This window comes from Felis catus, chromosome C1 (assembly GCF_018350175.1).
Source record: "Felis catus isolate Fca126 chromosome C1, F.catus_Fca126_mat1.0, whole genome shotgun sequence".
NCBI lineage: Eukaryota > Metazoa > Chordata > Mammalia > Carnivora > Felidae > Felis > Felis catus.
The window spans coordinates 70602256-70629097 of NC_058375.1; the positions used below are offsets into that span (position 1 = coordinate 70602256).

At 36.3% G+C, this 26842-nt stretch overlaps 1 protein-coding gene across 8 annotated transcripts in view; it reads right to left on the minus strand.

Moving 5' to 3' along the window:
- Positions 1-26842, minus strand: part of TTLL7 (tubulin tyrosine ligase like 7) — a 145697-nt gene that overhangs the window by 61609 nt on the left and 57246 nt on the right. For all 8 annotated transcript variants that reach the window (XM_045036106.1, XM_019837310.3, XM_011284903.4 and 5 more), the window contains 7 exons: positions 25010-25168; positions 19301-19517; positions 13920-14084; positions 8392-8550; positions 3157-3251; positions 781-928; positions 622-695 (listed from right to left, as the gene is read on the minus strand). In XM_045036106.1, the coding sequence (XP_044892041.1) occupies positions 622-695; positions 781-928; positions 3157-3251; positions 8392-8550; positions 13920-14084; positions 19301-19517; positions 25010-25168 (1017 nt within the window). The remainder of the gene's footprint in view (positions 1-621; positions 696-780; positions 929-3156; positions 3252-8391; positions 8551-13919; positions 14085-19300; positions 19518-25009; positions 25169-26842) is intronic.

Sequence of the window (26842 nt, forward strand, 5' to 3'; positions counted from 1 at the left end):
TTTGGGGTGGTGGAATTTGCCTCTCTGACGGAGAGAACAGAGTAAAAGGTAGAATGAGAGGAATGTGTTGTCATTGTTGCTGTTGAGGATGTTAAGGCAGGAAAGAATGTTTTACTAAGAGTGTGAGAAGCTCTGTGGCCCCAAATCCTCCTAATTCTGTTAATGGTTGGGAGGTGGGGCAGTCTTTCCAGGGACACAAGGAATTTAAAAAGGGGGGGGGGGGGGATCCTCTTTTATCCTGTCAAAGGATATTGTGGAAGGGTTCCAGTTCAACACAGTCCACACTCCTCTGGATCGTCTCACACCTGCCTCCTTCAAACATTTTCACTATTTGCCTGGTTGCTGACACATCTAAGTTTAACCAAAGTAGAGCAATCACTCTGAACTGACAGAAAGAAAACTAGGAGACCTGAAACCTGACTTTCTCAAAATACTTCATTATAAGCAAATAAGGCCACAGGATAGTATCAGGTTTAAAAGACCTCATATAAACATCCAGGAAGCTAGCTAGCAAGAATGAAACAAACAGTGCTCAAAATAAGTCTAAAAGGTTAAAAAATGTAGAACAGTTGTTTTGACACTTTACTTCTCCCATCTATAAGAAAATGGAAACACAGTTACCTATAATTCCCCATATGTCGATTTTCATGTTCTTCTTTTAAGATCTGTTTTCGTACTTGAGCAAGTCTCTCTTTCTAAAAATGAAGAAATTTTACAAATAAAATCTGACCAATGAATTATGCAATTCAAATTGTGGGTATGTTGTTAAAATTTTCATACCAACTCTTCTTTCCGCCTCTCTAACTGATGTCTCTGCTGTTCCCAGTCTGAGGAACCTGGTAAGAGCCTTTTTATTGAATTTTGGCCATAAAGCCTTCTTTGAGCCTCAGCTTTTTGTTTGGCCAAGTTTCTCCTTTTATCACTGGTCCTAAAATATAAAACATAGGAATTCAAATAAGCCCTGATCTTATTCCTATGAGGAGAATTAGCAAAAGAAGAGACAACGTGGGAATATGAATCAATGTTTATTATATTCAGGGGCACCTGGGTAGCTCAGTCATTTGAGCATCCAACTCTTGATTTTGGCTCAGGTCATAATCCCAGGGTCATGGGATCAAGCCCTGCATCAGGTTCCATGCTGAGCATGGAGACTGCTTAAGATTCTCTTTCTCTACCCCTCTGTCCCTCTCCCCTGCTTGCATTCTCTGTCTCTCCAAAATTAAAAAAAAATATATATATATATATATTATATATACACACACACATATATATATATATATATATTCATATACATCATATTCATCTAATCATCCATTGAATAATGGTCTCCCTGTAGTTGAGGTTCTGTACTCCCAGGGTTTGTGATAGAATACTCTGAACAATCTACATTCTTCTGGATTTCCTTGAGATTAAAAGAATAGTCTCACAAAATGAACTTTGGGTGTATGTGGAACCATACTGTAAGTAAAACATTGTATTAAGAAGTGCACAGATTTGAAATACAAGTCTAACACATTTATATGTCCATGGAGCACTCCATCTGGATGGAAGAAAAGGCACATGTGCAATGTAAGCTTCAGTAGCACATGCTGTAAATGCTAAGAATTATACTAAATTCTCTTTGTGGAACAAGACAAAGAAAAATAAGGAAAATTAATTCCAACTCTCCTTTATTTTTAAGTCTAGAAATTTCTCACTGCTTGAACTGTATATATCTCACTTTTAAAAAGACCAAAACACCCATAGGTTATGTCCTAAATTGGTAACATCACTGACAATGACATACAAAAAACAAAAACAAAAACCATTAGGCCTACTTATACGATAACAGTAAATGTTAAAACCATGTATGGGCATACTACTTGTGTAAGCTAAATAAACAAAAATTTCACCTTCTACATCTCTTCTATTCATTTCTTTTAGGGTAATTGAAATATCAGTTAAATTTAGGCAAATCATTTTTTATCAAGCAAAAGAAGGGGCCATATGAAAATTTCTAAACAAATTTATGTATCAGTCTCTTCTTTCAATAATGCTTTCCATATAAAGCTACTTCTCATGCAGGCATCTGCTAACTGCTTGAAAACACTTAAAATAAATAAATTGCTTGGAAGCATCCCACAACTCATTTAGAATTCTTTAAATGACAGTGGGAATCAACTGAATTCATAAGATCCCTGGGCTCAAATAACCTCAGAGGTCCTTTAATCCAACACCCTAAACACTGTTTGAACACTTATGAAAGCAGACATGACTCACTACTTCATTAAGCACTTCAACTAAACTTCTAACAAATTTGTTGCATAATGAGCCAAAAGGTTTCCCACAAAATAGCAATTCCAATATTTGAGATCCATGATCATGTACACTGCAACCAGCTAATAATAACACTAATCATAATATTAGTGCAGCAATCCCACTTCTGAGTATATATCCAAAGGAGTTGAAATCAGGATGCAAAGAGATGTCTGCACTCGCACATTCACTGTAGCATGATTCACGATAACCAAGACACGGAAGCAACCCAAATGTTCATCAACAGATGAATGATGAAGATGATGTAGTATACACATACAATGGAATGTTACCCGGCCTTAAAAAACAAATAAATAAATAAACAAATAAATAAATAGGAAATCCTGCCTATGATTTTCAATGGCAAGGTTAACCCTGTCTTAATAACCATCTCATTTCTGTTTACCCAGGCAGCCTGATATAGTGGGAAGACTTCTGAACAGAAAGGTAGGAAATCCATGTGTTTGAGGGTTGTTGTTGTTGTTGTTGTTGTTGTTGTTTACTTCTTGAATGCTGAATGACCTCTGCTTTAGTTTCTTCTTGCAAGGTGAGGAAGATAATCTAGAGATTTTCCTCAGGTAGTCTCCAATTCAACCTTATACTCTATACTGAATAACTATACCAACACTGTAATTTAACCATATTTACTATAGACTCAGAGCATGATACAGGGAGAAGGAAAAGCAGTATGTAGAGGAGAGGAAATGATATTTAAAAAGAAAACACTAAATGGGTTTGAAGAAAGAATCAAGAAATTCAAAACACAAAATATGAAAAAGTTACAAGCCAACCCCATGTACAAGTGATTGTTCCAGGCCAAATGTGCTGGAAACCTTCCAAACAATGAAGGAAAGACTTTACCTGATGTTTAGCAGTTTCAATGCATTTAGCAGCACTCCCCTTTTTACATCATAGTCTATTTTCTGATCTGTTCCAAAGCTTGGAGCTCGATTAATCTGAAATTTACAAAGGGAACAATGAGAATGGCCAAATGTTGGTAGGTTGGTAAATATTCAATTCCTATTTTTTAAATTAATGCAAGATCTCCAACCAGTAGAAAAACTCTACAATAAATCTCAAAGCTCCACATACTAGATGGCCCAGTTACCACTGTCACACCTCCCTTCTCGCCACCCTAAGTCAAGGAACTGACTGCTCTCATGGCCCTCTTCCCCCTGCTGCCTTAGCTCAGGATCTTCAGTCAGCCTATGTGCCCTCCCCCTCCTCCCCGCCCTTTTTCAGCCCAACACCCCATGCTCTAGGTTTTAAGTTCAGGGAAGTTAAAAGTGACTCATTCTGACATGAGATTAGAAGACCAGTATTAACAATAATAATGATGATGTAACAAAAAAGATATGCATGCTACCAATATAGCAATACTCATGCATTTATTTAGCATACAGAAACTATCAGTACCCTCTTTTCACTACTTCAGATCTTCTGGATGAATTCGTCTACTGCTGTCTAAAAAATAAACTATTTTTTTTCTACCTGGATCAAACAATAATTTATCATTTTTCATTTCCAAAAACTGCATAACTCAGAAGATACCATTAAAGGTAGTTGCAGACTAATCTCTATGAGTTTCTCTAACTATATAAGGATTCTGGGCATAAGTGAGTTATTTGTGAGTGTTCTTTCCAACATCATTTCCAGGATTTCATTAAGATAAAAAATAAAGAGAGGCCAGGGTGGCTCAGTCAGTCAAGCGTCCGACTTTGGCTCAGGTCATGATCTCACAGCTCATGAGTTCAAGCTCCGTGTTGGGTTCTTTGCAGACAGCTCAGAACCTGGAGCCTGCTTCTGATTCTTTGTCTCCCTGTCTCTCTCTGCTCCTCTTCTGCTCATGCTCTTTCTCTCTCTCAAAAATAAATAAACATCTAAAAAAAAAAAAAGATGAAAAATAAAAAGTAACATAACAGTAACTATATGCACCCTGAAACCCATGATACAATATGCTACCACCCCAAGAGCTGGAGCTCCTGTCTTTGTCTTTGCTGCTATTGGGTTTGTTGTTGCTGTTGTTATAAAAATGTAACTGGAATAGCAAGTGTTTAAGAAAATTACTTAATTAACTCGGTTGGTTAGAATGCGCTGAGTTCTAAACTACAGCTCAGCTTTCATGACCACCACCTAACACCACAGACGATCTAAAAAAATATGCTACTAGTCCTGAAAGAGGATTGTCTTTTACAAATCCATTCCATTAGAGACAAAAAACTTGATAGTATGCATTTTACAACTCTGGCAATTGTAGGAAGTATAAGTATATAAAGAGAAGCTAAACAAAGAACAGAAAAATCACCTGTAATCCCACCACCTAGCATACTGTCATCTATTTGATAGTGTATTGCTCACCATTTGATAAAGTGTAAGTATCTGCCATGCATGCATATTTATAATTTTCACTTTACTTTCTAAATACATGCCTATACTAACAATACTATTTTATAGTCCAAGTTTTTCCCTTATCAATATATCATGAAAATCTTTCATGCCTTCATTTTGATGCATGGTATTCCATTTATAGAGATATGCCAAACTACATTATGCTTTTGCTGATTTCTGATTTAGAAGGTGACGGACATATTTCTGCCTATGTGATGTGGTCCCAAGGAGAAAGGAATAGCTTAGTAACTACAAGAACCTCCATTTATTCCAGGCAAATTTAAGAAAGGGAGTCTACCGGGGCACCTGGGTGGCTCAGTCGGTCAAGCATCTGACTTCGGCTCAGGTCATGATCTTGCAGTTCGTGGGTTTGTGCCCCATGTCAGGCTCTGTGCTGACAGCTCGGAGCCTGGAGTTTGCTTTGGATTCTAGGTCTCCCGCTCTCTCTGCCCTTCCCCCACTTGCGCTCGGTCTCTCTCTCTCAAAAATAAATAAAATATTTTTTAAAAAAAATTTTTTAAAGAAAGGAAGTTTATTAATCCACGACTTCAAAACTCTTTAAGTATTTCCTCTTACAAGTGCAAAGAAAGGGCAATGTATTTTATGTGAAAAAAACAAGTTAACTATTCCATACTGATTCAAATCTCTGGAATTTGTAATACAATTAATGATAGTTCAGCTGCTACCTGTAACAGGATTATAAAATAAACCAGACACTTATGAAACAATGATTAAGTGGTTCACTGAAATGTAATCTATCTCTATAGAATTCCTTGGGTGTTCCATTCCAAAACTGTCATCTGGAACTCTGCCAGACATACCCCTCCTGCAGGATGGTTGTGACCTCAGGTCCTCTCTTACCTATGTCAGAATCTTCCCTCTACTACCATAAAAAAGAAATTGGTCTACGGACAAATGTACTCACACAAGATCAAGTAATACATGAAAAGGTAGAAAAACTTTTTGCAATTAACATTTTGGATTTCTCAAAAGTTTTATGAGAAAGGTAAAGTAAAAACTAAAGACAGATGAAACTCTGAAAATTAGGGTTTCATCCAGTCAAAATTCTACTCTGTGATGTTGACAGCTTCTTTGGCTCTCATTCCTACCCCAATTCTAGAACAGACAAAACTCTGCAGATGTTAGGGTCTTAACGTTCAGCAACTCGTAAATGCACACAAAAATGAAAACTATTAGAAAGCAGACTAAATTGATAAATACTATTTATTAACCAACCAAATGATAGTTTTACTATCAAAACAAGCACAATAATTCCATGCACATAACAAAGTATACGTAACAGATTTTGTGCTCACAAATTAATGCTATTCCCTCTGCCCAGTAACTTCTCCTCATCCCACCCCCATCTCTCCCAACTTCCAGTCCCCACTGTACTTTCTACAGCCTTAAATACTCTGCTCAGGAGTTCCTCCTCTGCAAAGATTTTTTTTTAACTGTCAAATACACACTTGTACATAGAGAGATTAATTACTCTATTGTTTGTGCTGGTACCCTGTTCCCTACTTATACCTGTAAATATTACCATAAGACACATATCTGAGTCCCCAATAAACCAGGGCAAGTATTCTGTCTTCTTTTATCTCCACCCCCCTGACACAATGACTCGTTGAAATAATTCAAGGGTAATTAAAGTATTAGCAGTATATTCATACCCTGCCCAGTTTTCATACTTTTCCCTAACAATGTTTCTGTGCTTGAAAATTTCTGCAATTTTGTCACTATGAATCATTACCTGCAATTATTCCAGTTAACTAAAAGTTATCATATCCTCAGATGCACCTTCTATCTTATTCCACTTGATGGTGCCAAAAGGTTTTTAACAACATATGTTAGAACCACTACAATTGCAGCTGGGAGAAAACACAAAGAAGCAAGATCTAAATAAGATAACTTTAACTGTTTTAATACAATAAATGTTCATTATCCATAGTGATTGATTACTATAAAGTCTTTGTAATGGTTCTGACTGATCTGGAAATGATGAAGAAATGAACTGAAAATGAAAATATGCTAATGCAAACAGTGCTAGTTAGCTGTTGAGTATTGTGGAGTTTTTTTAATGGTTTTTCATCTGGACATGATAAAGGAGAGAACGAAGTATGAAGAAACACTAATGCCAACAATGGTGTTTTGAGACTTTGAAAAAATATAGAATTCAACCATTCAGTCAATTCTGCTTTACCAAGCTCATACAAAGCTCCAGTTAGACAAATGCTTTTAAAAACAGGTAACTAAATTATCTATAGTCATTACTCCCTACTATACTTTGAGTGTCACTTCATGCATGTGCCTTCACTTTTTCTCCACCCTGTCAAGGATAAAAGACAAGTAGCAGGAGCAGGGGGAAAATACAGTTAAGAACAAGGAAGAATAATTGCAGACAAAGTAAGAAACCTAGAGAAGAAAATGTCAGGCCTAGTAAGGCGCAGAGTCAAATGCTTTCATGTTCAAGTGATGAAGCACACAAAAAGATAGCAAAATCTTATTTCCAGGACCCAAGCAGGAGCAAAATTTGAACATCTGACATCTGTATTTGATTGGAAATATAACATGCTGGAACAGAGCAGATTGAACACACACACACACACACACACACACACACGCACACACCCATTAGCCCTCTAACTGGAAAAGTGCTCCTTCCTAAAAATATATTTTGAATGTCTTGATTATCTATCACTCATTCAATTTGCTTTTGCACGTTACAGGCAGAACTTCCACCTTCGAAATCATTAACAAAAAGAGAGATAATCAGCATAAAATGAAAGGTACTTGTTGATTATACCTTCTATAGCAATATGTTCCAAAATGTAACTAGTCTAGTAAACACTGTTTAGATATGTGCTATTTTCCTGATAAGGTTTCCTAAACACAGTGTTCTGTGCCCATGCACTCTATGACTCCAGATCAAGGGCCTGAGAGGAAACTGCTGAATGGGATAGAAAACTTGTAAGTTTTCTTCTGGATGTAGTATGAAGTATGACTGGAAGGAAAGGTACATAAATCTTAAGAAGAGACTATTTTTATTTCTCCTTTATATCATTTCATATTTTCCTAATATTAAGTGATTTTTTATAATGAGAGAAAAATAATGACGACTCCGACCATACCAGGGACTGGCAGCAAACCCAAAGGCGCACAGTTAACAGACTGGACATGGGGGGAGTCCCAGGCATATAATATGGCCTTCAGGGAGAAGCCATGCCAGCTGGGGTATGAGGTACTGAATACTGATTAATGAACCAATCAGAGTCTCTCTCTTCTTGGAGAGTTTGAATAGGAAACCAATGAAGACAAGGAGGCCATGGTCCTCAAGCCCAGGCACCCACACAGAGGAAAGACAACATCCAGAGGTCATGGAGTAATGAAGTAATGAAGGACATGAGACTGAGGAAATAGTGGAGAAAGTAGATAAATCAGTAGAAGCAGATCCACACATACATTCAAAATTCCTGGCCCAGAAATGCACTCAAATTAACTTGGGAAAAGTAATATCAAACACATACTGGTCCGTTCTTGGAACTGTTCTATTCTCTGAATTTTTGTTCTCTTCCTCCCACATGTTCCATTCAGGCCTCTTTCTGCTCGGTTAATGAGACAACTGTGCCAACTACTCATTTAAAAAACATTTGTTTTAATGCACAAGAACAGTAGTAACTTCTCTTTCTTCTTATAGAAATGCCTTACCTCCAGAAGCCATGGCTTTAGTTTTCTGTCCAACAAAATATCAAATCCCAGAACTTCAAAACAGACGCTTTCACTTCCTGGAGGCTGACCGGGTCTGCACATTCGATATGCATGCAGGACATGAGGTTCTGCTACAATCAAAGTTTTTACAACCAATTCCTACAAATAGAGTGATTAAAAAAAAAATGTGAAAATGCCTTACTTTTTTGTATCTTATTTACATATGTGGAAATAAGGCCTAAACTTACAGAGCAGCACACTGGCCAAGTTCACAAAGCTCTATGACACGTGGCCCCTGCCACTACTCTGATTCCATTTCATGCAACTCTTGTCCTACTCATTACACTCCAGCCACGCTTGCCTGCTTAGGGTCTCTGGCAGTAACTGCTCCCTCTTTCTGGAACACTCTTCCCAATATTCCCATGTCTGGCTCCTTGATATTCAGAAAGGCCTTCCCTGACCCTGGAGTCAAAAGTAGTCATGGCTATCCTTTACTGTACCATCTCACACAGCATAGAATCAGCTGATATTTTTCTTTTTTAATTACAGCCATGTCCTTGTGCCTACACTAGTGCCTGCCATTTAGTAGATGCTCAAAAATATTTGTGAACAATTAAGTAAAATGAAAGTGGATATGGGCCGCCTGGGTGGCTCAGTTAGTTAAGCATCCAACTCTTGATTTCAGCTCAGGTCATGATCTCATGGTCTTGAGTTGGAGCCCCATATTGGGCTCTGCACCGAGCATGGAGCCTGCTTAAGATTCTCTCCCTCTCTCCCTCTGCTCCTTCCCTACTCATGCTGTCTATCTCTCTCTCAAGAAAAACAAAAACAAAAATCAAGTTGACAAATGTGGTTTCTATCTGGTAAATAAATAAGGGTAGGAGCACATGCTAGACTTCTCAGAAACCATACGGGAGGGTTTAGGAGTGGCAGCGAAGAAAAGTTACAGCCAGGGTCAACTACTTCACAAACGACATTATGGAACCTCCACTGAGACAATGGCTGTAAGGATGGGACAGAATCTAGGAAAGGTGGGCTTCTTTGTGTGGTGATGATTTTGCAGTTCATAAGGTTTACTGGAGACAAGAGGACACACAATGCTACTAGAATGAGTTACTAATGCTAATAAAACAAAAGGTTGGTTTACTGAAGTTTAAGAACAAACTATGGATTGTGGAAAAGTGGTTTTGCTGTATTTTTGCCTTAGAATATATTGTCTTTTTAAGTCCCTCTCTACAGGCGTAGGCAATATAACATGGCAGTTAAGAACTTGGCTCTAACATCAGACTTTCTGGATTTATTCCTGGCTTTGCTCCTTGCTAGTGTACAACCTCAGTTATGTTGCTTAAGCTTTCTGAATCTCACTTTCCCAAAGGGAAAGGGGAAATAGTAATAATACCTACTGCAAAAGACTGAAGTAAGTGCAAAATGAGACTCAATGTAAAACTCTTGGCGTAGTGCCTAGAACAGAGTAAACCTTCACTAAGTGTTAACTACTACTATTGTTATAATTATTCTGCCGTTCCTCACTCCTCTTCGTATTTCAGGTCAGAAACAAACATTCCATTACCTGGTGGGAGCAATATTCATTATATTGGAGAAAAAATGGGAGACAGATTAATCTTGCTGTTATCCAGAATCCCAACCCAGATCATATTTGGGGTAAGTATCAGAGATGTTATAAGAGGTTACTCTCAGAAAAATTTTACTCAAAGTAAAAAATTGAACACCAAAAACACTGAAGTATATAAAGATAAAAGACAAAAAAATCACTTAATATAAATCTTTGGATGTATTAGTGAAGATACTGGAAAATAGGGGGAAAAAAAGTTAAAGCCTTGGCTAATAAATGTCTGCATGAAACAACTCAGATGGGGGGGGGGGGAGACTGAATATTAATTGACCCTGAAGAATTACAAATCTGTGCTTTTTATGCATAAAACACCACAATTTTAGGAATGCAAAGGTAAGACTACAGGTATATGTGAAAATCAAGAGTGATATAACGAAACACAAATCAAACTCCACTGATGTTTTTTGAGAATTTCCAACATACTGTCATTGCTCTGAAATATGATTTGTAGATCTGTATCTACAGTGTATAAAAAGAATTCAGAGACAACGGGGTTTATGAGTAACTTCCATGGCTTGATTTTCTATTGATTTCTTACTCATTCTTTTTTTTTTTTAATATTTTTTTGATGTTTATTTTTGAGACAGAGAGAGACACGCATGAACGAGGGAGAGGCAGAGAGAGAGGGAGACACAAAAACCCAAGCAGCTCCAGGCTCTGAGCTGTCAGCACAGAGCCCGATGTGGGCTTGAACTCACAGACCACGAGATCATGACCTGAGCCGAAGTCGGAAGCTCAACCAACTGAGCCACCCAGGAGCCCCGATTTCTCACTCATTCTTGACCAGCACAAAAGCACACATCTCCATGCTACACAGGAGGTACAGAACATCAGTTTTCATATACAGACAGTTACTTTTTAGAGAAATTGCCTCCCAAAAAAGAGGTCATTGAAAAAAAAAGTCCAAAGTTAAATTCATGAAATTTGTAAACTATGACACAAAGACAAAAACTTACTGATTGACTGCCTTCTCTATCTCCTTTTTTAAATAATATATTATTTCATTAACTCATCTTAAACAGATATCTTTAAATGCAATTCTTAATAAAGGTAAATATAATTAAAAGATATACACTTGATGGGCGCCTGGGTGGCTCAGTAGGTTAAGCGTCTGACTTTGGCTCAGGTCATGATCTCGCAGTTTGTGAGTTCAAGCCGCGCATCGGGCTCACAGCCCTGTGCTGACAGCCCAGAGCCTGGAGCCTGCTTCAGATTCTGTGTCTCCCTCTCTCTCTGCCCCTCCCCCACTCTCTCTCTCTCTCTCTCTCTCTCTCTCTCTCTCTCTCTCTCTTTCTCTCTCTCAAAAATAAAGATTAAAAAAAATTTTTTTTTAAGATATCTACTTGGAAAAGTTAGTAATTTACTAATATTAACTAATTGCTTATTTGTAGATTATTACACATTATAACTAATGTAAGCAAGAATGATGCAGAATTTACCCCTTTATAGAAGATATCACAAATGTGTCAGAGCTTAATAGGCACACACTGGCCATGTTCAAGTTATATATGAATGTTATATTTTAGGCTCTCACAGAAAGGTCCGTTTCCATACCCTCTTATTAATATTAGTCTCACTTCTATACCTTCTCCTAATTAATTATGTATGGGAAGTACCACTTAAAACCAATGGATATAAAGCTAATGACACTCGTTTTTCTCTCTGATTCTTTCTACACATTCCTCACCAAGGCAGTCCAAGAATTTCCACCTTTTCACACTCCCTTCTCCAAAGAAGTAAAACCCACATGGAAGTGACAAATTTGGTAAAAACAACAACAAAAAAGGAGCATCACAGGGCATATAAACCTTCTTGGTCTCGCTGAGCTATTCATCAAATGATCCATTCATTAAATTATCCAGGTATCAACATGTATGATCTTCCATTTGTTATTCGTGCAATAACAAATTTCACACCTCTGATGCATCTGACATAATAAACCATCTTTATTAAAATATTTTTTGAATTTCTGCAAAATTGGCCTTGATAGAATAAATAAGTAGATAAATAAACACAGAATTAATTGTCATCAAATTTCTTGTTTGGATGTATTTAGGCCACCAGGAAGATAGGATAGAAAGTTAACAAGTTGGTGGGCCTCCAACAAAATCCAGTTGATACACATTTTTGGTGGAGCCCCTACATTTTCAAAAGTTTTAAATGTGGTGTCAACATTTTAATAAATCAGGAGACTTAGAGCTTCTATTGTCAAATTAGAAGAATGAAACACACTGGGCCCACAATACCATGTGGCAACAAAAGGCTGGTGCTGAGTAGTGTCCACCCCCTTCAGACTTCTCATACACTTCAAGTTACCATAGTTCCCCACATACTCTATTTACTTCTATCCAGACCATTTCACTCCTTTTACTTATCTGACACCAAAGGACCTCTGGATTTACATTCTGTGATATAGAAAATAAGGTATAAAAAATCCAACCAACAAAACAAGAAAAGGATAAGTATAATGACGCTGATTTTTCTAATTATCTCAAGAGAACTAAATTCAACTAGCTATAAACTTTCATGTGCATTTTCCGTGATAGATTTATTTATCTGCTCCCAAAGAAAAGCTAAATCATATTGCATAATCCTATCATATTAAGTACTTTCAAGAGACACAGTCTTCTAACTTTGAATACCATTGTGATACTTCTGCTAGGATTATAAAGGAGCAGTTTCACCCAGGTTATCTTCTCAGATCTGCTTCTTTTCCCTCTTTACCCTTATTTTCAGGGTCATCCACTGCCATGGCTTTAATTATCAATTACGCTTCAAACATGCACTTTTAACTACCTGCTTAATCTTTCTACCTGAGAAAACATTTCAAGTACAATAAATCTCTAGACCTCATTATCATAGCCTCATGAACTTGTACAAACTTAGTTCAGGTGCCAATGCCTCTTGGGAGTCCTTCTCCTACCCCTTCCCACGGAAAGTTACTATATGTGGTCTTCCTCTACATTCCCACAGAATCCAACACATGCCTCTGTTGTACGTGCTATGGTATATTTTATTAACAATTTGTATGTGGGTCTTTCCTACAAAACTCTTACATTTCTTGAGGACTGAAGCTGTATCTTCTAACTCTTCAAATTATCAGTCAGAAACAAGGTTATGGGTTCAATAAATGTTTACTGAGTGACTGAAAGAATGAATGGAATGAATAAATGAATAGAACTCTTTTCCCTCACTTGCAAAACTAAGCTCTACATCTTTTCAAAATTAATTCCTCTCTACTCTACTTCAGATAAAGCCAACCCATGCTCCCTATAACTCCTCCTTAAAACTGCAGAGGAATCTCTGAATACTTCTCCCCGATTTTGGACATTCAGTTAACCTCAATGTTTACTTTGTTGTCACCTCTTCTACTCTGAGCTGGTTCACCTCAGGCCATTCTTTTCACTTAAACTACACCCTGGTGCCCTCCTTTACCTACTCTTAGTCTTTACTATAACCCGTCCCACACCCATCTTCAGATTTATCTTTTAAATTCAGGGTCTTTGGCCTTATTTCTCTTCTCCCTTAAAATCTGGAAAGATTGAATCCTTACTGCCGACCAAGTTAACCATTGGTTTTCAGACCTAAAATTTTGCCTCCACATATCTTTTCAGCCATAAATCCCCACAAAATTCCCACAAATACCATATGTGCTGACCTGGGCCACTTTTCCCTATTCCCCTACATCTATGCTTCTGCTTATACCTAGTACCCCTCTCTCCCATCCCTAGCAGTAGAAACACTGCTCATCAAGGTCTGTCATAATTCCTACCTCCTTCATGACAATACTTCATTTGTCCAACCTAATGTAATCTGTTCTTTATTTAAAATGCTGATGATCCTTTAAATTAATTTGAGGAAAGACACTTATAATTGTGAAATGGTATAATCTTACTGAAATATCACTCCAAAACTTAGCAACATCATGTTGATTTGCTTGTAGGAATTCTGTAAACCACTTGATGGAACGTTTGCTGCCTTTGTTTTCAGTCTCATCCCTTTCAAAACGCTCATTGTGCTTGTTCACAGAGTAGTTTGTTAGATGCATGTATAACTGCGTCTGTAACAAGTAAGAACCAAAGTTATCACCTATGAGACTCTAGAACTGTGAGGTTTCACAGAACATAAAGCATCCAAAGATGAAAGACATTTTTAAAATTTAAAACACACAAATTGACAATTTCACGATGACTTAGATAGGTTTCAAATGAAGTGAAACGGCAAATTTCCAATAAAAGGATTACAAATATAGTCATCTACAAAGTTACTTTATATATTATTCAAAATGTATCTACCATAAAAAGTATTGGCTTAGTTGGCTATGTGTCTGACTCTTGATCTCGGCTCAGGTCATGATCTCATGGTTCATCAGATTGAGCCCATATTGGGCTCTGCTCAGTGAAGAGCCTGCTTGGGATTCTCTCTCTCCCTCTCTGTCTGTCCCTTCCCCACTTGGACACTCTCTCTCTCAAAATAAATAAATAAGCATTTTTTAAAGTATTAAAATGATACGAATATACAAAGTAATTACATGAAAGCATGAAATTCTACATTGCTAAGCAGGAAAAATGCTATTTGTTTTCATATTTATTTTTAACATCTTTAGTCACTTACAGTTTTCACCCAAATTTGTTTGGGGAAGGGCATTTTCTGACAGAGCATTCTATATCTTTTAAAAGAAAAATAAAAAATGAAAGTTCAAGTAAGTAGCATAAACCAAAAGGCAGGACTACCAAACACAACCTCTGTCCTCCCACGCTGACTAGGAGGCCACTTGAACTCATTCTCAAGACAGAGTGCACTTATAGCCAGCAAACAGAGGCACCACACAATGCTGTACAGAGTCCAAATGATTAACAGTATAAACTTATAGTGCTCTTTATTGGAGCTGCCGTGCCTTGGTCTCTTTATAGTCTTACATTTGTTGATACTGTTATCCTCAAATAAACCGGAAAAGTAATCCAAAATTTAAAACCTCTCGTAACTGTCAACTAAGACACATCTAATGGTTCCCTACCAATCTATCATAGACATTCGTCAAATCTATAAATTCTGCCTTCATGATCCTATTCTCAGAAATTACTTTAAATAGCAGGGTGCTTCACAATGAACAAATACTTCATGTACGTGGTTATTATTTAGGCTTGTTAATAGCAAAGTATATTTGCATCATATTTTATTTCCATGGCAGTTACTTCCATCTACAGTATTCACATCTTCGATGCAAATGTGCAGAACTTATCATCTCAGCTACATGCTGTTTACTAACCCATGCGCCATTGCTAATTAAGAATTTATTTTTTCATCATTAAACAATACTTAAGGAGCGCCTACTTACTATCTGCAAGAACTTGTACTGGGCACTGAGGATACAAAGATGAACAAGACAGACACAGTCCCTGCCCTAATGAAACTTGGAAAAAGCTTTAAACTAAGTGATATTTGAAAGAAAGAGCATAAATCTTACACTTGTCTAATTTTAACTGCTTGATTTGAAGAAAAAGGAAATTAATCAAACTACAGCACTTCCTAGTTTCCAAAATAGAAACCACTTTTAGGGGCGCCTGGGTGGCGCAGTCGGTTAAGCGTCCGACTTCAGCCAGGTCACAATCTCGCAGTCCGTGAGTTCGAGCCCCGCGTCGGGCTCTGGGCTGATGGCTCAGAGCCTGGAGCCTGTTTCCGATTCTGTGTCTCCCTCTCTCTCTGCCCCTCCCCCGTTCATGCTCTGTCTCTCTCTGTCCCAAAAATAAATAAACGTTGAAAAAAAAATTAAAAAAAAAAAGAAATCACTTTTAAATTTAAAAAAATTGGAAAATAATTTTTGAGGGGGTTCTCTATTTGGCAAGAATTTTTTAAGATAAATAATATTAGCAGTCATAAAAACTCTAGCTATCCTAATGAAAAAAGTAAGAAATGGAACTTTGTATTTTTCTTAAAACAGTAGCTTTGTAAGTAGGATTAGAAGTTCCAATTTCACATCTACCTTGACAAAAATCCCCTCCTAAGCATTTTATTGCCAGTTGGACATTAGCCATGAGCAGTGAAAACAGCTATAAATCAAATAGCAACCTGCAAGGTATGAATAGGATATAAATATTCTCCACCCTATTTTTTAGCATATAGGCTCAATACAATGAATTGGGATACACAAAACTTTTTAAGAACCTGCCAACTGCTACATTGGTAGCAAAAAATAAATGTTTACTATATTTCAATGTTTGAAATTCTGTCTTATGATCTCCTTATATGTAGTTTACCAATATTTACTTCTTATAAACACACACAGCTCTTTATAAAATATATGCTCACTATTTTAAAAATTGGAAATAGGAAAAAGAAACCAACATGCAGCATTATGCCATCCAAAAACCACCAACGAGAGCATTTTGGTTTATTTTTTCCAGCATTTTTTCTTAAGCTTACCTTTTACATAACTGTGATCTCACTTTAGATAAAATTTTGTACTTCTCTCTTTTTTTTTTTTTTTTTTACTTTTTCATATCTTAATCTAGGAACTTGATCGTGAAGTCGAAAAAGGTGAACTTTTGAATTTTAAAGATATGTAAGGAACATTGACATTTATCTAGAAGATAATTCTTTGTACATGTGACCCAGAGCCACAGAGTACATGATTCAAAAGCACTTGGCAAAGTGAGATACATTTGCTGACTCATGGTCTTTCCTTATGATTTCCTAACTCAGCGTACTTAAGTAAATCATATACATATAATTTAAAATATTAGAATAAATCACTTTGTCACCTAAATGAGCTTCCATATATCACCCTTTCCTATGTCTTCCCTTACTCTTTTCTCTTAAAACATGACTACCTGCCTCACATGTATTATAACCCATTCTTCCCCACACCAATTATTTTAATTATAATCTAAGAGCTGACAAGTCTCAAATTAGGCCTATAGCTCAGTTCTCTTGTCTCAACTCCACACCTATACTATATATCCAAATGCTTATAGCATAGATCCATTTGGAGGCCCTTGCAGGCATGTTGAACCAAACACACCAGCTTGCAAGACCTTTAATAGCCCTATATTACCTATCATGGTGAATAACACCCCATCTACCCAACTGCCCATGCCAAAAATCTTGAGTTTTTATCCTTACTTTCTCTCTCCCCTTCCTTTGTTCTACAAATGCAACCTCGCAGTATATTATTACATCAATGCTATCCATGTTATCATAAATGTATCTTAGATCTCTGTTCTTATTCTTTGGCTAGCCCTACTACTGTTACTTCAAATAAGGCCATCTTTTCTCTCACGTGTGGTTAGTATAAACAACAGCTTTTTCCTTACCCTCACCTCCCCCATCCATCTACACCCCCATCTCACATTCCCCACACTACAGACCAGGTGAACTTTTGAAGACAAAAATCTCATTCCTCCTTTCCTTCTTTAAAATCTTTTAATGTTCCCTTTCTTCTTAGGTTAAATCCCCAAATCCTAGACATGGCCTAAAAAGCTCTGAAAGATCTGTGCTCTAGGACCTTCATACTCATTTCTGAACACCCACCCCTTCATAGTCTGTATAGAGCAGTACTGAACATGTCTGCTTTCTCCAGATATACCGTATCTCTGGGCCATTTTTCTCTCTGGAGTTCCATCCCACCCCGCCCCCAGCCTGGCTGACCCTTCATTGTTTGTATTTCACTTTACAAACTCCTTTTCTAACCTTTATCTCCAACTGGGTTAGATGCTCTTGCTATGCACTGCCATAGCACCCTCAGTTTCTTAGACCATTACACTTACCATTAGGTATTATAACTGCTTATTTTATTTTCTGCCTCCCCACTAGACTGTTGCTTTTGAGAGGTCAAGCACTGTATCTGTCTTGGTCACTGTTTTTCCAAAACCAGCACAATGCCTAGAACGCAGTAGAGTTCAAATATTACTTGGTGACTGGATATATTCACACTTTATGACCTTTAAAGAGACGATTCTTTCTTTTATCTTCCTTTCCAGTGGAAACAGTTCCCTTATTTGACAGTTCCTTTATTCTTCCTTTGCCAGGTTTACATTTCTCAGTTAATTGAACATAGCAACATTTATGATCAGTCATTATGTAATTTTTAAAATATGACCACTCTTAATGCAATTAATTCCGTGTATAACATTGGAAGAGAACAATAACCAGGCCTTTGATAAAATGGGAAACAATACTTAATTACTTGTAACTTTTACTATAATTAGCAGATCCAAAAACAGGGTAGAGGTTAACTGAACTTTTAAGTATAGATAATAAATTACAGTTTACTATAAATTAAAGTTTGTTATTTGCATGAAGAATTGTCATAACGAATTACAGCTTGACCTTCATAAATTATAAAGTTATATATGTTATATATGTTATGACAGCACAAAGGAAATCTTAATGGAAAAATAACTACAGGAAGTTCCATTTAATAGATTTTAAAATGCACCCAGAAACTGCCAATTTATGTCTCTACTTCACATTTGGTGAATGTAAATTTACCATCTTTTCATTTGTGCAAACAAAACTTAACAGCTCTACTTTCTGATAACTTTTGCTTCCTCTGTTTCATACACTTTCTCCCACATCCTACATGTTAAACTGTACCTTTTATGTAAAGCTTTCTCAAAGCTTTCTCCATGAGGAGCTAAACACAAACTATCCCTAAACTCAACCCCATGACACTTTGTCTGTACTTCTCAATGAGATATTATTTCTACATATATCTCTAAATAAGTCATTTCTATCCAAAGTATACACATATGTGCTTTGAAATCCATTTTTATATAGGGTCACTGTATACACATATGTATATGTCATTTCTACACAAGCCCATTACATACACGTGTGTGCTTTGAAATCTATCCTTATGCTCACAGCACCCAGAGGGAGTGCCTTCTCCTAATTAGCCTGCTGGAGGAGACATCATTTTTTCTAATTTTCACAAAGCTGTCTATAAATTAGAAGCAGTCTTGTTTATGCACACAATTCTTGAGTATAAAAACTGGGGAAAAGGGACTTGGATGGGGCGCCTGGGTGGCACAGTCGGTTAAGCGTCCGACTTCAGCCAAGTCACGATCTCGCGGTCCGTGAGTTCGAGCCCCGCGTCGGGCTCTGGGCTGATGGCTCAGACCCTGGAGCCTGTTTCCGATTCTGTGTCTCCCTCTCTCTCTGCCCCTCCCCCGTTCATGCTCTGTCTCTCTCTGTCCCAAAAATAAAAAAATAAAAAAAAAAAAGTACATGTTGAACAAATGAATAAAATCATCGATTCTAGCTGGTGTCACTTACCAAATTAGACTCATTAGGTGGGATGTATTTCTCTGTCCCCATTCGCACAAGTCCATCATGGTAGAGAAATATTTTCAGTGGATCACATGATGTTACCAGAATATAAATTCGTAAATCAAACTTGTAACCTTCCATTAGGAAAGGCTTTTCAATGTATTCTTGAACAATCAAATGATCCTGAGATGGAAGTTTGTCACCATTTCTTATCAAAGAAATCCTAAGTTAAAAAAAAAAAAGAATTAAAAGGATAATTTGATATGGTGTCAAGATGTTTAAAAAGCTACAGATAATACTAAAGAGAAAAATGGTAGAGTAGGGAATTCCAAAGTCTGTCCCCCTACAAAAGCAAAAACAGCCAAAAAATTGTCAGAATCAACTTTTTTTGGAACTCTGGAAACTGACCAAAAGCTTGTGACAACCAGGGAACACTTAAACAAAAAAACAGCTGAATCTATGTAAAACAGCTTTGTGGCATTTTAACTCACTCTGGTCCCATCCCTCAACCTCGGCTCAGCAGTGGCCTTGAAGAATAATTCATGTTCCTAGTACAAGTACTGGTTCTAGAGTGCAGAATTGACTTTATTCTTGTGGTAGTTTTTTGTTTGTTTTGCTTGTTTGTTTGTTTTTCACCTGTGTGGTCATTTCCTGAAGGAACTCAAAGGACTTGATTATATTTTGTCTAAACGGGAACTCTCCCAGTGTTGAGGCAGCTACATGGAGGTGGGGGGAGGGAGTGCATTATTGAAAACCTTTAAAGACAAATGCATTATAGTTCCTGCTGCCTATGGCAACCAATAAAGGTTGGGGAAACCAATATACTAACTAAAAAGATTGGGAAGAAAGAGTAAAGTATGAGAATCTTGGGGGAATAAAAGCTTTGAAAAACTCAGACATTGCTGAGAATTTAGAAGACCTGTGTATGCCCAGGGCTAAGTGCTTGCTCAGGAAAGACTTGAGAGACCCAAAGCTCTCTTGAGAGGTCCATCAGGTTCTGGTTGTTAATGAAGGAGCAGGAAATGAGAATAAGGCAGAGTTGTAGACTGTCTAGTTAAGTGTTGAAGACATGTCCCAATATACATACATACACACACACACACACACACACACACACACACACACCATCTGCAAAGATTGGGAGTGTTTGGCTTGGGGGAGGTTTTCTTGGGTTTTTGTTTCTTTGTTTTTTGGCTGCAAGTGTTTGAAGAAAGCTCTGTTCATTTACTAGGTGAGTACTGACCTAAAAGAACAGGAACTTCAATGTCAGACACAACAAAATATACAGACTTCACAAAATTATTTCAGAAAGATCAAATAAAGAACAACCATAATAAGCATCAAGAAAAGCCTTGTAAAGGAGGAAGAATTTGATCTCCAGAGTTGCTACATTATTAACATTCTAAATGTCCAGTTTTCAATAAAAAAATTTACAAGTCATGCAAAGAAAAAAGAAAGTATGGCTCATAGGCATGAAAATTACCAATTAATAGAAAGCCAGACATTGGGCTTACTAGACCATCAACTATTTAGATCAACTGTTTTAAATCAAATAGTTAAAGGAAACAATGTACAGAGAACTGAAGGAGATCATGAGAATGATATCTCACGAAATAGAGAATGTCCATAGAGATAGAAGTTATTTCAGGATCCAAACTGAAGTTCTGGAGTTAAAAAAAATTCATGGAACAAAAAATTCATTAGGGAGATTAAACAGAAGATTTAAGAAGTAAAAAAAAAAAAATCAGTGAATTTAAAGTTTAGGTCAATTGAGACTAACTAGTCTGAGAAACAGGAAAAAAAAAAAAGAATGAAAAAAATGAACAGAGCTTCAAAAGGGAATCCCAAAAGGAGAGGAGAGAAAAATATTTGATGAAAAATATTAACTTACACATCCAAAGACCTCAATGATCTCCAAGTAGGATAAAACTCAAAGACATCCACACTAGAATATATTATAATAAAACTGTCCAAAGCCAAGACAAAGAAAACCTTGAAAGTAGCAAGACGAAGCTACTTATCAAACCCTAGTGATCCTCAATAGATAAACAGTTGATTTTTCATCAGAAACAATGGAGACCAGAGGCAGTGAGATGACCTATTATTCAAAGTGTTGACAGAAAGGGGTGGGGGGTTGGGGGGGTTGGTGGAACTGCTAACCAACAATTCTTTATCTTGTAGAAATATTCAAAACTGAAGGAGAAATTAAGACATTTCCAGATAAAAACTGGTAAGAGTTTGCTACTAGTATATGTGGCCTATAAGAAATGCTAAAGTGAATCCTTCTGGCTGAAATGAAAGGACACAAGATAGTAACTCAAATCCACACAAAGAAATAAAAAACACCTGGTAAAGGTGACTACATAAGTAAATATAAAAGTCACTATTAATGTAGTTTAGGTTTGAAACTATTTTTTCCTTATATTATTTAAAATACAATTGCCTTAAACTATAATTATAAATCTATGTTGACGGGCACACAATATATGCAAATATAATTCATGACCAAAACAACATAAAGAAGAACAGAGCTATATAGAAGCAAAGCCAAGACTTGGCAGAATGTATTAAAAATAAATAAATAAATAAATAAAAATAAACAAACAAAAAAACATAGTCTAACCACACATTGTCTACAAGAGATTCACTTTAGATTCAAAGAGAATGAACAAATGGAAAAGATGTCCTATGCCAACAGTAACCAAAAGAGAGCTGGAGTAGTTATACTAGTATCAAACAAAATAGACTTTAAGACAAAAATTATTACAAGAGTCAAAGAAGGACAATATATAATTATAAAAAATACAACGTATCAATAAGACATAGTAATTATAAACATATATGCACCTAACAACAGAGCTCCAAAACATATATAGCAAAAACCAATAGAATTGAAAAAAGAAACAGTTCAACAATATCAGTTACAGTCTTCAATACTCTACTTTCAATAATGAATAGAACAACTAAACAGAAGACCAGCAAGGACACCACAGAGAGAGGTGTCCCTTACTATGTACAGCTACATTACATGAGATAAACTCTGGCAGCACAGAATGTATACAGTATGCTTTTTCAGCTATTTTTATACTGTCATCAAACCAAATTGTTACTTATTTATAATGTTTCGACATTAAATATTAGCACATATAAATATAAACATGATTAACATTAAAATTTAGAAAAATGTAAACATCTACTAAGCCCCGCCCAAAAAATTTTCCTTTGATACAAGCATTTAGCAAGCCAACTTTAAACAATTAATATATGGCACAAAAACAGACACATAGACCAATGGAATAGAATAGAAACCCCAGAACTAGACCCACAAACGTATGGCCAACTCATCTTTGACAAAGCAGGAAAGAACATCCAATGGAAAAAAGACAGCCTCTTTAACAAATGGTGCTGGGAGAACTGGACAGCAACATGCAGAAAGTTGAAACTAGACCACTTTCTCAAACCATTCACAAAAATAAACTCCAAATGGATAAAGGACCTAAATGTGAGACAGGAAACCATCAAAACCTTAGAGGAGAAAGCAGGAAAAGACCTCTCTGACCTCAGCCGTAGCAATCTCTTACTCGACACATCCCCAAAGGCAAGGGAATTAAAAGCAAAAGTGAATTACTGGGACCTTATGAAGATAAAAAGCTTCTGCACAGCAAAGGAAACAACCAACAAAACTAAAAGGCAACCAACAGAATGGGAAAAGATATTCGCAAATGACATATCGGACAAAGGGCTAGTATCCAAAATCTATAAAGAGCTCACCAAACTCCACACCCAAAAAACAAATAACCCAGTGAAGAAATGGGCAGAAAACATGAATAGACACTTCTCTAAAGAAGACATCCGGATGGCCAACAGGCACATGAAAAGATGTTCAGCGTCGCTCCTTATCAGGGAAATACAAATCAAAACCACACTCAGGTATCACCTCATGCCAGTCAGAGTGGCCAAAATGAACAAATCAGGAAACTATAGATGCTGGAGAGGATGTGGAGAAACGGGAACCCTCTTGCACTGTTGGTGGGAATGCAAATTGGTGCAGCCGCTCTGGAAAGCAGTGTGGAGGTTCCTCAGAAAATTAAAAATAGACCTACCCTATGACCCAGCAATAGCACTGCTAGGAATTTATCCAAGGGATACAGGAGTACTGATGCACAGGGGCACTTGTACCCCAATGTTTATAGCAGCACTCTCAACAATAGCCAAATTATGGAAAGAGCCTAAATGTCCATCAACTGATGAATGGATAAAGAAATTGTGGTTTATATACACAATGGAATACTACGTGGCAATGAGAAAAAATGAAATATGGCCTTTTGTAGCAACGTGGATGGAACTGGAGAGTGTGATGCTAAGTGAAATAAGCCATACAGAGAAAGACAGATACCATATGGTTTCACTCTTATGTGGATCCTGAGAAACTTAACAGGAACCCATGGGGGAGGGGAAGGAAAAAAAAAAAAAAAAAGAGGTTAAAGTGGGAGAGAGCCAAAGCATAAGAGACTGTTAAAAACTGAGAACAAACTGAGGGTTGATGGGGGGGTGGGAGGGAGGAGAGGGTGGGTGATGAGTACTGAGGAGGGCACCTTTTGGGATGAGCACTGGGTGTTGTATGGAAACCAATTTGTCAATAAATTTCATATATAAAAAAAATTAATATACAATTCCCACTAATACTACATAAGCCATGGTTAAAATAATTTCTGGTTAAATTATTAAATTATGATTAAAAATTACAAGGAAATTTGTTGAACAATAATTTACCTGGTAGTTACATTTCCAAACATCTTTTTTCACCACAGCATTTTAAAAATCAAACAACTGGGGCACTTGGGTGGCTCAGTCGTTAAGCGTCTGACTTTGGCTCAGGTCATGATCTCAAAGTTTGTGAGTTCAAGCCCCACATTGGGCTCTATGCTGGCAGCTCAGAGCCTGGAGCATGCTTCAGATTCTGTGTCTCCCTGTCTCTCTGCCCCTAGCCAGCTTGCTCTCTGTCTCTCTGTCTCTCTCTCAAAAATAAACATTAAAAAAAATTTTTTTAATCAAACAATTAAAATAACTCATGTGTTTTTATTAAAAGCAACCTCAGCCACATTTTCTTTGAAACAAACAAACAAACAAACAAACAAACATTGCAGTAAACTAACATTAGAAAGCAAAAGGAAAATTATTAAGTTGTAAAATCTATGCTCAGCTAACATGTCTAGTTCTTAAACATGTCTTAGCTTAAAATGTGATTTATTCAATTTCAATTCAATTACCATGGTACCTAAAGAAAAAAACTTATTTGTAAAGCAAAGAGGATACATATTTTGCTTTAAAATTTCTAGGTATTGAAAGAGTAAGTCCCTTGCCATTTCTTTCTTTGAGTCAATTTAGGTCTACCGCATCAACTGAATTTTACCCTCCAAGTTTACTCTTAAATTATTATAAATGCAAAATCTATGTTTAAGAAAAAATTAGAAGACATATTTTATTGTCTCCTATTAAAGTCTCACAACCTGTTGATTTAATTTTTATAATGAATTACTGAAGCCTGTGGGACAGAGTAAAATGGCTCGTTAAATATTTATATTTAGTCCCAAGAAAGCAATGAAGACCCATTTTATTATTTTTTTCATATTCAACCATGAATGAATGCTCACATTTATTCTTTTTCCCCAATTTTTCAAAAACTTGTATATGTTCTGGGTGATAAATACCTACCCATGACCCATTGCACCATTAGCTGGTTTTACTATAAAAGTTTTCTGCTTTCTCTTTTTCTTCAATTCTTTCATATAGTTCTGGAATTGTGTATATTCAGCAGGGAAGATCCATGTTCGAGGAACAAAGGTATAATCCAGAGGCCGGGACTTGATCATTCTGTAAATTAGAGATAATATGAAAAGTAATTTCCATTCAAACTTGTCTAAATTTTCTTTCTCTGTGCTACTGACATTTATTACAAGGATTTAAATTCCCTCCATTTCTTTTCATTTATTGATTCATTCAACACATGTCTGTAAAGCACCTACTATGTGCTAGGCATTATTCTAGACCCTGGAAGGATACATCAGTGAAAAAAAAATAGACAAGAACCTCTGTCTTATGTACTAATTTATATATTGGTAGATTATTTAAGTATATACTTTATGCTAGGAACTGGGGATATTAAGATAATTTAATATGGTCTTAACTCTAAAGAATTCACATATAGGCTATTAAATACAATGTGATAGATACAATAAAGACATACATGGCAAGGTACTATGTGGAAATAGTAATTAACTCTGCATCTGGGATGACAGGACAGGTACCAGGAAATGGTGTGCCATTCATATTGCTTCTTTAAAGATGATTTTGAGTCCTCAAGGAGTGGCTTTGATCATCTTTTACTCCAGTGTTTTTGAAGTTTAACTACCTTTCTGAGAAAACCATGTGAAGCCTAAGTATACTAGAAGTTTGTGTTTCTTTGTTCATATGAACTACATATGCCTATACATGTGGTTTTATGGCTGCAATGTATGTCCTGGTATTTTTATATTTGCTAAAAACCAGGCTGCCTATTTGAAACATAAGGATAAAACTAGGCATAAAATGTTTACTTTTGATTAATCTCAATTGTTAACTGTTTTGTACATATTGATTCCCACTAAAAATGAAGATATTTTAAAATATAATCAAAGAAAATCTGATTGCTTCAAGGAAGTTCTTTTTAATAAATGTACATAAGTCTTTTATAGATGAGATGATATTATCTTCAAATGAGATTAGTCAAAACTAAAATGGAAGCACCATATATGGTATGCACAGAGGTAGGGCCTAAATTCTAAAAGGAGGGTGTGGGATGCATGAGCCACTTGGCCTCCACAACTATAGGCTCCTATGGTTATATTTCAAGTGCTCTTTAAAAAGAACTCTGTGAAAAACTTATATTTCCATTATAATAAGGAAAGTAATTAACAACTCCATCTATCAAATCCAGAATAAGCCAACAAGCTAATTAATTTCAGTACAATATAGGCTAACATTGACTGGTTTGGAAAACACACACACACACACACACATATATCTAAAGGAAGCACAGTAACAGTGCTAATGTCCATGTTTTTGTTTCCAATACCTTTAAGTGTATTTATTATATTTTTAACAATGATATGAAATTAGATCAATTTAAAGTTTTCATTAAAATAATCTATTTTAAACTAATCATATAGTATTTATGAGTGATACCATTCTTTCACACATATATTTGGAAAAAATCCAAGCACACATATATTGAAGAGAAACACTTTATTCCATTTAGCAATCTAGCACAAATCATTTGATGTAAAAATGGATAGCTTCAAAAGAGACATGCAGTCTCTTTTGGAAATTTGGAATTTGGAAATACGGAATAATTTCTGCTCATAGCTGTCATGGATTTACTAAATGATATTAAACATGTAATTTAGTTAATTCTCAAATAGGTCATAACTTTCAATCTAATAGAAGATTATTTTTTCCTTAAGGAGAATTCCAAAGATTCTATAAAAATAAGAAATTGCCTATTTTTAA